The sequence below is a fragment of the Dipodomys spectabilis genome, unplaced genomic scaffold, assembly GCF_019054845.1.
Source record: "Dipodomys spectabilis isolate Male_0828 unplaced genomic scaffold, ASM1905484v1 ptg000017l, whole genome shotgun sequence".
Taxonomy (NCBI): domain Eukaryota; kingdom Metazoa; phylum Chordata; class Mammalia; order Rodentia; family Heteromyidae; genus Dipodomys; species Dipodomys spectabilis.
In genome coordinates this window covers 4,989,048-5,004,157 of record NW_024870694.1, presented here as the reverse complement: position 1 = coordinate 5,004,157, position 15,110 = coordinate 4,989,048, and the positions used below count along the sequence as shown (strand labels likewise).

General features: G+C 37.5%; 1 protein-coding gene across 1 annotated transcript in view; it reads left to right on the top strand.

The window, feature by feature from the left end:
• The window catches only part of Gsk3b (glycogen synthase kinase 3 beta), a 142,246-nt gene that overhangs the window by 42,492 nt on the left and 84,644 nt on the right, over positions 1-15,110 (top strand). The window contains exon 2 of the mRNA XM_042667341.1: positions 10,942-11,135. Coding sequence (XP_042523275.1) covers positions 10,942-11,135 — 194 coding nt within the window. The remainder of the gene's footprint in view (positions 1-10,941; positions 11,136-15,110) is intronic.

Genomic DNA, 15,110 nt, shown 5'->3' with positions numbered 1-15,110 from the left:
GTGTTTTTCTAAAGTTCTATTTCACATCTGTTTCATTACCAAAATGGAGGTACATTCCAATTTAGTGGAATTTTGTTTTTTCACTGACTAATATACTAAATTGGAAAATGGAAATACATGAATAGGAGACTTTTTTGGTATACAACCTATATTTAGTAGATATTTTCTGAATTTTCCCTTTTTACCTGACTATGGCATTTTCATGACCTACTTTTTCCCTTGTTAGAAAGTATACATAGTCATTCTCTGTTTAAAAAAGATATTTTTTGTTATTAGGAGAAAAAGATTAGTATTTGATTTTAGTTTCTCAGCCTAGATGAGTTTTAAAGATGGAAACAGCCTATGTGTTTTTGTTTTGTTTTGTTTTTACTCATTGATCATTATTTTCATATAACATCTTAATTTTATAAATAATCTGCTTAGTCCAGAAGCTCTTTGCTTTCAGTGGAAATATCTGTCTGGCCATGTCAAAAATCATCTGAAAAGGGCAAAGTTAGCAGTGTAGACCTTTTCCAAGGTTGAAAGTTGTTTCCTGTCTTTATGCTCTGCTTGGCTTCTGACAAGTAGTGGGTAAGCAGTGTGATGAGAGCTACTTTGTTAAGGGGTGTCCTTTGACCCACTAACAACAGATCAGCCAAGTCTTTGATAGTAACATTGGAGACAAATCTTATTACAGACCACTGTGAACATAGGAATGTGTCATTCTAGTGGCCTTTATTTTAATAGGACCCAGTTAACTTCTTTTCAAGCAGAGCTTTGTGGAGTGAAATGCTAAGTGGATTTGTTTTGTGAATTGACCCAGTTAACAGTACTCTTCTTCATGGAGAGGTAGACTTGGACATGCCTTATTTGACTGAGATTGCTAGGCTCCCTGAAAGTCTGTTTCTTATGGAGAAAGGGAAAAATGGTTAGAAGATATGAATAAAGCCTTTTTTTGTTTTTTTAAATGCTAGTCCTGGGGCTTGAACTTAGGGCCTACGCTTCTCTCTCTGAGCTCTTTTACCCAAGGTTCATGCACTACCACTTCAGCCACGGCTCCATTTCTAGTTTTTTGGTGGTTAATTGGAGTTAAGAATCTTGTGGACTTTCCTGCCCAGTCTGGCTTCAAACCATAATCCTGAAATCTCAGCCTCCTGAGTATTTAGGATGATAGGTATGAGCCACTGGCACCTGGCTGAAGCCAATTTTTTTTGGGGGGGGGCGGGGTCCAGTTGTGGGGCCTGATCTCTGGGCCTGGGCGCTGTCCCTCAGCTCTTCAGCTCAAGGCTAGAGCTCTACCACTTGAGCCACAGCGCCACTTCCGGCTTTTTTTCTTTTTGCTTATATGGTGCTGAGGAATCGAACCCAGGGCCTCATGCATGCAAGGCAAGCGCTCTACCACTGAGCCGCTACCTTCCCAGCCCCTGAAGCCATTTTTTAAAGAAAGGAAAATGAGTCAAATATAAAAACTAACATTGATTTGATCCCAGTATGGATTTGATCCCAAATAGTTAGAATCATTTGGGATGTTAATTTGTTTTTATCCTAGGCATGTTCATTATTATATTAACTACAAACATAGCATCATTACTAATAATTGTAAATTTAAAATTAATCACTATGAAAATGAATGGATTTTTAAATAGAAATTAGAGTTAATGTCATAACTCTTAATTGGTAACTAGTTTATTTTTCATGGTTAGTTGAAAGTTGTAAAGCCATTAGGAGATATTCTGTACCCATTGTAATGGTCTTAACAGATGTAATTGTGATACTTGAAAAGTGTTTCTCTGTCTCTAGCCCTCATTATTCTGAAACAATTTAACTGATAAACAGATTATGTTCTAAAAAGTTTATCCATTTTGGAAAATATTTCTATAGTAAGTTTTATAAATACATAAAATATTTAAATATGTTATTTTATGCTAATGTCTGTGTCTGAATTCTTTAAGATCAGAGATTAATATTATCAATGTGACATATAAGTAATATATTAAAAGACATATCATAATTAGTGGAAGCATTAATCAATTAAAAAATAACCCCAAACAGAATGCATAATAACATACCTTTAAATATAAAGAACCGCCGAGAACATTATAAAGTTTGTTAAACTAACTTATATTAGAAAATAGCCCTATTGCAAAAAATAAAGCAAAATCCCAAGCATAGGAGCTTTCTTTCCTCCACCATCCCACAAAAAAACATAAAGTAAAAGTGACTAGGTTCCTAAGCTATCCTATAAAAGCTTAATAATTGAGCCACAGTTATTGCAAATATTTACATAGTTGTAATGCCAAATAATGAATAGTAATGTTTTTACAGAAATAGTAGTTTAAAAATTTAAAAACCAGAAGAATTGGTTTTGAAAAAAACCTTCCTGAATACCTGAAATGTTTTCCTGGTACCTAATTGATAAAGGGTTTTAATCCAAAGAAAGTAGAGACTTATGGGAGAATCATAGGATTTTCTGTGTTCTTTCAGGAGTTTTATAGGTTGATGGTAATATTTTATCTTTTTTTTTCTTGACAGTATTATGGTTTGAACTTGGGGCCTTGTGCTCGCTAGGCAGCCACTTTACTGCTTGAGCCATTCATCAACTTGTGATGGCATGATTTTAGCTTGACGTGAGTGCAGACCAGGAGTCCTATTTGTTTTCTTACCAGCTATGGTTGAGGTTATGTTGTAGCTCTTGAAATGGAATAAAATCAGTAGAGAGAAGAAAGCTTCATAAAGTAAGGTTTGAAATCACAGTGAAAGTTAAAGTAATATAGCATGCATGTTTGTAAAAGAGGTTGCTTGAAGTAGATATAAGTGACATAGAAATAATACAAATTGAAGAAAATGCAAAGAAGTATACCTGTGAATGATGGCTGATGTAAGAGATATTTGTTAAGCAAAAGTGGGATCAGCAATCCCTATCATTTTACTGGCCAGTCACTGCTACACAGTATCTTTAGTAGAAGCTGTTTAGAATGAGGACTGGAGCAGTGTGCTAGTTTGCTATTTTTATATAAATGATTTCAGAGTTGGTTTCTTTTATGGTTTTGGACAGCATCCACCAAAAATACTAGAATAGCTTTATATTTCGGGTGTCTTTAAAAAATAAAATTCATTTCCTTTTTTCGTGTGTGTGCTGAGATTGAACTCAAGGTCTCATATTTCTCTTGCGTTTTTCTCTCATAGCTGGCAATATACCACTTGAACCATACCTGTAGTTCTGGCTTTTTGCTGGTTAATTATTAATCCTTGAAAACCTCAAGGATTAACATCTGCCCTGGTTGTGAATGAAGTGTAATTCTCAGATCTCAGTTTTTGTTCTTTTTTCTCCTTGGTCTCCGGGCTTAAATGCTGGGCCTTAAACTCTGGGCCTGGGCGCTGTCCCTCAGCTCTTCAGCTCAAGGCTAGCGCTCTACCACTTGAGCTACAGCGCCACTTCCGGTTTTCTGGTGATTTATTGGAGATAAGAGTTTCTGAGACTTTCCTGCCTGGGCTGGCTTTGAACTGCAATCCTCAGATCTCAGCCTCCTGAGTAGCTAGGATTACAGGTGTGAGCCACTTCCCCTCCCCCCTCTGGATTTAGTTTTTACTAGACAATCTTAAACTGCTTGAGCTTCAACACTCTCCTCTCCGATTTCATATTGGTTTTCACTTCCTCATAGGATTATTACTTGAATAAAATAAGGTAATTTGTATAAATTTGGTTTTTGTTTTTAATTGCCTTTCATGGGGCTTGAACTCAGGGCCTGGGCACTGTCTCTGAGCTTCTTTGGCTCAAGGCTAGTGCTCTTAACACTTGAGCCACAGCGCTACTTCAGGCTTTTTTCTGCTTATGTGATACTGAGGAATCAAACTCAGGCTTCATGCATGCTAGGCAAGTACTCTACGACTGAGCCATATTCCCAGCCTTAATTTGTGTAAATTATGTAATTTGTATATTATAAACTACTACACTGATGTATTATTTGAGTAATAGGATGTGGTGATCAAGATTGGTTTTATTTAGGAAAGATTGTCAAACAGGTAAGTTTTGTCTTTGTATTACATTCTTAAGTTTATAGAGGGACTTAATCTTTCTGAGATGATGATTATGAGGTCCTATGTCATTTTAGATGTTCTTATTTCATTAACTTTCAGATCTTTGTAGTTTCTAGGGTATAGTAGAAATCTGTGAAAATTTTACTTAGAAATGTAATTATTTTATGGCCCGCTATGTGCGTAGGCATAAAATGGAGTAACTCCTGTAAATGTGTGAGGAATATAGTTGCTGTCTTCATGAGATGGATATATGGTTAAGCTGCCATTTGATAAACACATAAACCAACCTATAAGCAGTACTCCTCTGCAAGAAAGTAAAACCTTGTTCTCCCTCTTTATTTTGTCACTACATGGTACTAAATGACAGTTTTTAGCTTATTAATTTAATATACTTAATATACATGAAGGGGCTGGGAATGTGGCTTAGTGGTAGAGTGCTTGCCTAGCATGCATGAAGCTCTGGGTCTGATTCCCCAGTACCATATAAACAGAAAAAGCAGGGCTGGGAAATTGGCTCAGTGGTAGAGCACTTGCCTTGCATGCATGAGGCTATGGGTTTGATTCCTTAGCACCACATAAGCAGAAAAAAAAGCCAGAAGTGGCGCTGTGGCTCAAGTGGTAGAGCACTACTCTTGAGCTGAAGAGCTGAGGGACAGTGCCCAGGCCCCACAACCAGACCAAAAAAAAAAAAAGAAGAAGAAGAAAAAGCAAGAAGTGGCACTGTGGCTCAAGTGGTAGAGTGCTAGGCTTGAGCAAAAGAAGTTCAAGGGAAGTGCCCAGGCCTTGAGTTATAGCCCCAGGACTCGCAAAAAACCCCAAACATACAAAATAAATAAATAAGGCTGCTCAAGATTGGTTTTGTCAGAGTGACTACTTACTGGATCAGTGACTCATTGCATTTCATAAAGTTAATTATGTCTTCTTAAATCTGAGTTACTTTTTTTTTTTTTAAAACTCAACAATTAATCATTTCCTCCAGGTATAGTATACTATTTCTTTGATAACTGGAGAACCAACCTTTTAAGAAAAAAAAAATCCCAATTTGAATATATTATCTATCATCTCTTTCCTCTGAATTTGACAATTCATAAATCAAGCCAGATTGCTTAAAGATTGGCATATTTCCAAAAGACAGAATTCTTTTTTTTTCCTTTTCTTTTTCCAGTCGTGGGGCTTGAACTCTGGGCCGTGGGGCTTGCACTCTGGGCCTGGGCGCTGTCCCTCATCTCTTCAGCTCAAGGCTAGCGCTCTACCACTTTGAGCCATAGCGCCACTTCCAGTTTTCTGGTGGTTAATTAGAGATAAGAGTGTCACAGACTTTCCTGCCCGGGCTGGCTTTGAACCGTGCTCCCCAGATTTCAGCCTCCTGAGTAGCTAGGATGACAGGCGTGAGCCACCGGCGCCCGGCCCAAGACAGTACTTGATGCACACGTTGCGGGATTTTCATAGAACATAGGCCTGTTTCTAAAGCGCACCTTGAAATTATTTCAAGAGAGCGAGCTTAGAGCAAGTGAAATACTTATTCATTTCAGATGTGCTTTAATTTCATTCCACTTGATAGACGCTGGACGAAAAGAAAGTGTATTCGATTCCAGATGATGGTTTTAAAGTAAAATACGATGTATGTGTAGGCTGTTGAAAATTAACATGGTTCATTCTGACTTTCTGATTTCTTGTGTGGCTTAAAGTAAAATTCAGTCCCAACAGAAGATTAAAAAAAAAATAGGAGTAATGGGTGCCGTTTGGGCGTTGGTCGGAGGGGCGTCGACTGAGGCCGGCTCTGTTGGCAGCCGCGCTGCGCCCGGAGAACCAGTGCAAGACTTAGGCCTTGGGCCGGCGAAAATGGCCCGAACCAAGCCGCCTGCCCCTGAGCCCCGTGGTAGGAAAGCGCCCCCCGCGAACAGCTGGCCGCCACAGCTGCCGGGAAAGCCTTGCCGCCGCCGGCCGGCTAGGCACCGACCCGGGCGGGGCACAGACCCGGCGTGGTGGCGGTTTAAGCCCTTCGTCGTTATGGAAATGGACCAAGCTTCTCATCCGGAAGCCGCCTTTTCCGAGGTTGGTGAGAGATCGCCCCGGGTTTCAAAGCCGAGTTGAGGTTTCGGAGCCGCGCAGCCGTTGGGGCGCCTCTGGAGGAGTCCGCGAACCTGGGGGGCTTGTGTGAGGATACCAATCTCTGGCCATCCACACCAAGTCGCCACCATGCCCAAAGGCATCCAGCTGGCTCGCCGGATGCGGGAGAAAGAGAACTTAAGTGAAGGCAGTTTTTATCGCATTTTGTAGTGAATTCTGTAAACCGCGTTGGTTGGAGTTCGGGCGCCTCGGGGTTTGGGTTTGTTTTGAAGTTGTTCACAGCGTATCGCGTTCATTACTCGGGAGAACGCGAAAACGGAGCCTGGTTTCCAGACAGTTTCCTCAGGAGTGACAGGCGGAAGAGATGGGGCATGGTTCAGGTGGCAGTGACTTGCTGGGCAGCTGTTGCGTTGCGGGAGAGCTGGCTATGGTTCAGGTGTCTCAGCAGTTGGGATTGAGTCTGACTGTAGACATCCCTGTGATTGAATGTGGCCTTGCTCAAGGGTGAAGATACTCGTTTTATTCACAGTGAGACCTAATAGTTGTTGTTGTTGTGTTTAAGTAACTCTTACAGCTATAGAAACACTATGTGCACAGTATTTTTAATTAAATGCCTTACATTTACATACAAACTGAGTCAGAGTTAGTTGAAAAGAAGTAGGGATATTTCAAAAGTACAGAATAGCCAGTAGGTATATACCATAATCTTTTATAAAATAGTTGAGAATGTTCAATTTTGTTGAATATGGAAAGTTAATTTTAGGAATTGAATTTTGTGTTATCTCTGGCATGGTCCTTAGGCAAAGTAGTGTTGTAGGGTACAAGTGTTAGGATGAGTGCCCAGGTCTGAATTCTGTAGGGTGTGCTTAGTGAAAGGGTTACTTTGGGTAAATTAGCAAATGTTTTAAAATACCTTATGTTCTCCCATTTATTAAATGATTGTTCTGTGTGTCATAAGATTGTCATAAGAATTAAATAGTATATTGTTCTTTTCCCTTGCTGGGTACTTGCTCTACCACTTGAACCATGAGTGCAGACTTACTGCATTTAGTTCGTTTTACAGATAACGTCTCTTGATTTTGGTTGAATGGTTTCATACCAGCAACCTCTTATCTCCACCTTCAGAGTAGCTAGGATTTTAGGTATGCAGCATCACGCCCAGCTGTGTGTGTTGTGTGTGCATGCACGCACACGTGTGTGTGTGTGCATGCGCACGTGTGCACTTTTGGCCCTCTACCACTTGAGTCACAGCTCCACTTCATCTTTTTTGGTGGTTAATTGGAGATGAGAGTCTCACATACTTTCTTGCCTGGGCTGGCTTTGAACCATAAGCCTCAGATCTCAGCCTTCTGAGTAGCTAGGATACAGGTATGAACCACCATGCCTAGCTTAAATTTTTATTTTTTAAGGACTTTTTGAGGATGTAAATTTCAAAACTTAAAGTTGCCTAAGTATCATTGGAAAAAGTAGTTTAAGCTAAAAAGCATAGAAAATTGTTCATTTATTTCTGGTTGTTTTGGAGATGATCTTTTTATATTATATTATCAGAAATATCTCCTTTGGGAGGGGCAATAGCAAAAAGGACATAAAGTTAGTTTTATATCATTTAAAAGGTTGTAATTTAAAGCAGAGGCAGTGCCAGACATGTAAAGATTGTGCTAAAGTTCCCATCTTTATCATTTTGTTTCATGTTCATAGTAGACAGAAGGATATATCCTTGCCTAAATTGTAGGTATTGAAGTAGATAAAGGCAATGAATCAGAAAGTTCCTTATAAGCAATGACATTTCACTGTGAAGCAGTCGCATTCTTTCCCTTGGCACACTAGTGGCTGACTGCCAGTGCTAGTAATGTTCATGCCAAGTCATCCTTGGTATTACCCTGTAGTTTTTTTTGGTTCTGTTATTTCAGATCTTTGGTATAACAGTCTGAAAGAGCTTGATATTTTCTGAATAAAAATTCCAGAATGCTTGAAGTCTGTGAGAGCTCCATTGTTCTTAGTACATCCAGTCAGATATTTGATAATACTGGAGACAGGAGCCTATAAGAGTTTTCTGCAGTTTCTCTAGTATAAAAATGTTAATTCCTACTATCATACTAAGTACATTTCTCTTGATGGGTGAAGAATTGGTCTTTATCTACATCAAATCTTCCTTTGAGGTTAAGAGGCTGCAAGAATCTCTTTCAATGGTAGCATAGATATAGCCTTCCTGTTTAATATTTCTGCAGGATTATTTCATTTGTGCTCTTTCCCATTTGAAATCATGATTCTGGGATACATATTCCCAGACTTAGTAGTTACAATAAAGAAATGCTAGCCAGAGTTTGTGACAGGTATATTTTATACTCTTTTTCAAACCTCTGAAATTTAAAGACATTTTTAGAAGTTTAATCTGAGGAGGCAAGTGGGAGAAGTCATCACAATTGCTTCTATAGCTTAACTTATCTTACTAGAGCAAATAGAAAACAGTGCCTCATGTGTTCTTTATTGAAATAATACCACACAGTAGAAAGACATATCGTCATTGAACTGTGGGGTAGTTTTCATTTTTAATAAAAATTGTGGAGTACTGCAACCATTCTTTAAAGTCTATGAACTTCAACATTAATTAAAATAATGATGCTTTGTTTACGAGTTAGGCCTGTTAGACTTTGAGCAACTTGTTGAGTGGAATTATTCTAAGTTTTTGACATCTTTCTTTGATGATTTTAATTTAGATGACCTAGGAAAAAGATTGTTTTAAAATTTGAAGTTTCTGCTTTTTATCCTCTGGAACAATTGGATTGTAAGAATTTGGATTTAATCTTTCTGGATCTCAACTTGTTATTTCTCTTTGTTTAGAGTTTAAGTTCAGAAGACTGAATCTTTCTTCAGGAATGCAGAAATGCTGGAAAAGAAAGGGTTAATCTTCAAATAAGAGAAAATAACTTATGGTAGCATTTATGTTAAGATTAACGGTTTTGGAGGGATGGGACATAGAACTGAGATTAAATTGGCCTTTTAGCAAATGTATCTAAGATTTATTTTATCTAGAGTTGAGACTCAGAGGGAACATTTGAAAATTTTGAGCACTTAAGTTGACTTTTGCTAGGATCTGAATGCATTCAAAGCATATATAATGTTTTATATAAATATTATTATGTCCACAAGATTTGAGTTGTCTTTCCACAAATGATATTGTGCTGATTTGTTGCTTGTGCCAATTAAATTATACCTGATTGGGTATTTTACCTCAGAACTAAAGATATACATGTTAAAAGATATGCAGCCACAAGATGATTTGTAAATCAAATCATTTAGTTATGTGTATATACCATTTATTGTGCTTACTTAATGCTTTTGTATCTTTCATAAAGTAAACTTTTTGTTTGTTGGTTGGTTGGTCATAGGGCTTGAACTCTGGGCCTGGGCGCTGTCCCTCAGCCCTTCAGCCCAAGACAACTGCTCTACCACTTGAGGCCAGAGGGCCTCTTCGAGAGGAGCCATACTTACCATTTTAAGATAATACTAGTCTCTAGAACCTATTTTTATTCTAAAACCATAAAAAGAACAATTTAAAGCTTTTAAAAATCGGGTGCTAGATAGTTCAGAATAAGTTAAGAACTCAAAGAGTAAGATGCTTTTGGACTGACTATGCCTACATGTTAAGTAACGTGTGGCTCTAGAGCTTGAATTGGGGAGCCCTGAGCTTGTTAGTAGAGATGAAGGAAAGCAGAGGTGAGAGGGCTGCAGGTGAGCAGGGACTAGACTGTTCAACTACTTGTGAATGGGGTTAACTTCAGAACAGGTTTGATTTTGCTTTTAGATTTTACGTTTATTAATCTCAAATTAAAATTCTTCCTCCCATACAACCGTTTTCCAAAAGGTATTATGTTGTTATTTTGTTTTGTTTTGCTCCTTTTTGTTGGTTGTGGCTTGAACTCTGGGCCTGGCACTGTCCCTGAACTCTTCAGTTCAAGGCGAGTGCTCTACCACTGTACCCACAGTGTTACTTGCGGTTTCCTGGTGGTTAATTGGAGATAGGAGTCTCACAGACTTATTTGCCCAGGCTGGTTTTGAACCATGATCCTCAGATCTCAGCCTCCTGAGTAGCTAGGATTACAGGCGCGAGCCACCCGTGCCTGGTTTATTGTGTTATTATTATTTTTTTTTTAAAGGAAATAAGGTACAGGGAAGCAAAATTTAGAAATCTTTAGAATTGTCTGAGTAGAATTAGCATATTTAGATTTTTTTCAGCTGTATATTTTATTTTCAGGTGAAAGTCCTCAAAGCAAAAACTAGGTCCTTTATAATTACATATAAATCATGGTGGGTCCACTATTTGCTATATGATCTTAGGCAAATTTAACATTCTTCCTATTATCTATTCTGAGTCTGAGACTCATTATTTGATGCTTTCACTCATTGGCTGGTGCTCAACCACCTGAGCCACACCTCTAGCCCCTATTCTTGTTTATTGAGATAGGGTCATGCTATGTAATAGCCCAGACTATTCTCAAATTTAGGATGCTTCTGCCTACCAAATGCTGAGATTACAGATAGTTATCATCACTCTTGGCTTTCCTACTACTTTTAATATAAGACAGTATATTTACTTGATGAGAAGTTTTTATTCCCATCACATAATATTTTGTTTATATCCTGTATAAACGAACCATGCTACCTATCTGTAGAATAACTGAATAGTGGTTAAAGATGGCTTTTAATTAAAACATTTCTATATTAGGAGCTAAATGAGCATTTAAAAGTGATTTGTAGTAAGAATATAACTTTGTATGCCTAGGCAGTTTTTATAGTATGCTTTTGCACAATTCTTACTTTATCTTTTTAAATAAATCTCTTTTTTCCCTTTAGGAGATAAGGATGGCAGCAAGGTGACCACAGTGGTGGCAACTCCTGGGCAGGGTCCAGACAGGCCACAAGAAGTCAGCTATACAGACACTAAAGTGATTGGAAATGGATCATTTGGTGTAGTATATCAAGCCAAACTCTGTGATTCAGGAGAACTGGTTGCCATCAAGAAAGTATTGCAGGACAAGAGATTTAAGGTAAAAACCTTTGAGTATTTCTTTTTTCTTTCTTTCTTTTTTTTTTTTTTTTTTGCTATTTTGATGCATGATGCATGTAAAAGATTTGTTTCAGTTACTTCATTTTGCTTAGCATTTCATCTGTTGTGTTAATTTTTGTTCAGCTTAATTACTGTAGCTACTTGATTTTCCTCCTCTCCCTTCCCCCCCTTCCCTTCCAGTCCTGAGGCTTGAACTCAGGACCTGTGCACTGTCCCTGAGCTGCTTTTGTTCAAGGCTAGCACTCTACCACTCTAACACTTGAACCATAATGCCACTTCTGGCCTTTTCTGTTTATGTGGTACTGAGGCATCGAACCCAGGACTTCATGCATGCTAGGCAAGCTCTAAGCCACATTCCAGGATTTCTAATTATATATTTTATAGCGATAGACTTTACCAAAGGTTAACATTTCTCTATAAACACTGCCAAGTGAGACTAAAAAATCCTATGAAAGGGAAGTTAAAAAATTTTAATTTATTCTTTTTAAAAAAAATAACATTTTCCTGCATTGTGCTTCACTGGTGTGAGAGATCAGAGAAGTACTGACTGGTATTTGTGTATTCGATACAGTTAAGTATGGTTAATGTGGAAAATAGCCTTCCATCGTGCAGCACTATCACCCCTTCCATAATGCTTAATCTTTCTTTGCTGCCTTCCTTTGTTTCTTCTTCCTCTTACCCCTAGACACCTGCAGTACCCAAGTTCAGTTCTTGTTTTTCTCATTTCTTATACAATATGTGTGGAAAATTAGATATTTTTGTATTGTGTAATGGAGAGTAATAACAAGCTGTGCAGACTTTCTCTCTGTTTCTCTCACTTATGCAACATTTATTTTACTGAGAGATTCCCATGTACTAAGGACTATGCTAAACTTTCCGTTGAGTGATATTAAAAAATAAAGAAGTGAACACTACTTTGAAATAGCACTCGGATGATTACTGCTCTAGAATGCCTAAAATATTCTAAGGAGGTTTTGCTTTGATGTGTGTGCTTACGTGTGCTTGCATTCACTGTCCCTAAGTTGTCCCTTAGCCTTTTTTGCTCAAGGTTAGTGCTTTACCAGTTGAGCCACAATTCAACTTCCAGCTTTTTGGTGGTCAGTTGGAGACAGGAGGCTCACACACTTTGCGGCTCATGCTGGCCTTACTCCAAAGCCTTCCTACATTGTGTCATGACTGAATATCCCCCCTTCCCCAAACAAAACAAAACAAACCAGTGCTACAACTCACTCTATTGTGGTATCAGACTGTCATTTCAAGTGTCTTACAGTCACTGTATTAAACCTCCTCTTTCCATTTCCAGAAAGAAATATTTGCATACACAAAAGAGTTATGAAATCAATCAGCTTCTATACAATACTATCATGTAGTATACAGATCTTATTAAAGTTTCTCTAGTTGTCCCAGTAATGGTCTTTACAGCAAAAGAAAATACTGTTTTATGTATTTTCATTGTTATGTTTCAGTAGTTCCCTACACTGGGAGAATTTTTCAGTTATTATCATTTATAACATTCACATTTTTGTGTAGTTAGTATAGACTAGTTATTTGAGGTTATCTAATATTTTATTATTATTAGATGAGAACGTTAATTTTTTAAGTAGAAATGCCATAGCAATCATAGTTTGTTCTTAATGTATCATGTTGGGAGGCCCCTTATTGATAATATGACATAAGTAAGTGTATGCTTCCTGCAGGTTTACTATTTTTTCTCTTGTAATAAGGCTGTGGAGAGGTAGTTCCTACATTTTTAAAAACCCCTGTCTTCTTTTGTTTGTTTGCCAGTATTGAAGCTTGAACTCGAGGATTTTGCAACTTGCTTAGCTTGCTCAGGGTTATCCCTCTACCAACTGAAGTATTGTCTGTCCAGCCTGACTTTTTGCTGGTTATTTTGATGAACTTTTATACCTGGGCTGGCTTGGAACCTCCATCCTCCAGGTTTGAGCCTTATAAGATTATAGGCCTGAGACACTGTTGCCCACTTAATATGTATTATTTTCCTCCAAACTTTTGCCAAATAGTTTTAGTATTCACTGACACATCTTGTTTGAATCAGTTGAAGTTACAGCAGCTAAATTTTTAACTTATGAGTTGAGATTCTGCCATAATGAAGAACTTTTTTATACTTATCTATTACTGAATGAGGTATAATATATAACATATGAGTTATAATAATATAGTTTTGCTTTTTTTTTTTTTTTGGGTGCTAGTTCTGGGCTTGAACTCAGGGTCTAGAGGCTGTCCCTGAGCTTTTTTGCTTTAGACTAGCACTGTACCACTTGAGTTACAGCTCTACTTCTGGCTTTTTGGTAGTTAATTATTACTTTATTAATATTAATACTCTGTCAATACTTTATTAATATCAACAAATATTTTAATATAATACTTTATTAACATTAAATTCTTAAATGCTAAATGAATTATTTGTTTTATTAAATAGTTTATTAATTACTTAATAAAGATAAGAATCTCAGAATTTTCCTGCCTTGACTGACTTTGAACCTTGATCTTCAGATCTTAGCCTTCTATTTAAATAGCTGGGATTACAGCATCCAGCAATTTTGTCTTTTTGTCTTTTTTTTTTTTTTTTGCTACCTAAATTGGCCCAGATGTGGCCGTTGAAAGTCCTTTCAAGTTAACTCTAAGTCCTCCTAGCCAACAATAGACAGTTAGTAGAAATATGTCTGTATTTGTATGGGTATTTATGTACATGTGTATACATGCATATGATTCAGGAATAAGATATCTTTCCTTTTGTTCAAGTCTACTGTTATTAGGTCTTTTAGTTTATTTCTAAGTATTTTAATTGTTTTGTTATATGGTTTTTATCTATATGTTAAAAAGTAGTTACCTTACACAAAGAAAGCTCAGTTCTTCTTGTTATATCACTGTTCCTTTTTAGAATATTCTTTGTTCTTCTTTAATGTTAACCGTACAAGTAGTTGGGATGAAAATACAAAATCTGATATATTGATTAATTTCTTTCTCTTGGTTATCATAAAACAATAGGTGTTTCTCTGACAATTTAAAAATCTGTTTATGTGGTACTGAGGAATGGGTTTCATGCATGCTAGACAAGCACTCTACCACTAAGCCACAATCCCAGGCCTGAGCTGTATTTTTGACTTCCAAAATTTTATTTTATGTTTTAACTGCATTTGGTCAAAATTGCATTTGCTGAACCTGAGAATTAAACAGTCTTACTGTTTAAGCTGTATTTTTCTTCTTATGACTTGGAATTACTACAGCCTGATATTCATTTTGAGTTTTACCTCATATTTGTTTTACTTCTATACTTGTTGATCCCATTTTTCAAGTGCCAAATTATTTGTATTTACAACAGCAGTGCACATCATTCATGGAAAACCCATTTGCTGATAAAATGGATGGGCATCTTTAATTAGTTGTGATCTGTACCCATGCCTTATAAAACAATGTTGTTGGGCCCACAAAAACTTGTAGTTATTAAGTGGAAGCTAAAATCCCAGTGGGTGGAAAAAGGCAAGGACAGTTCGGGTAGGAAAAGTCTTACACAACACTACACCTTTAAGAAAGAAACAGCAAAGGTGAAGAGAGTAATAATCTAAAATTGCCCTGTCAGAGGAGTATAGTCAGCCAAGAAGCCCTGTATTAAGTATGCCTGCCATGCCCAGTCATTGGCTGCAGACAACTCATTGGAATCTTGGCTTGTTCCCAGCAAGATAAGTGGTTTGAGAACTCAGCACCATTGGTCAGCAGTGTTCTCTTTGTAGTGAGAAATCTGAGAGGGCACATTTTTGTAGTTGTCATACCAAACTTCTTAGTACTTATACATAGGGTATCAAGGGAAATGTGTGTGTGTGTGTGTGTGTGTGTGTGTGTGTGTGTGTGTGTGTGTCTGTGTGTCTGTGTGTGTGTCTGTGTCTGTGTCTATGTGTCTGTGTGTGTGTGATGTTTTACCGTAAATGAATTTCCA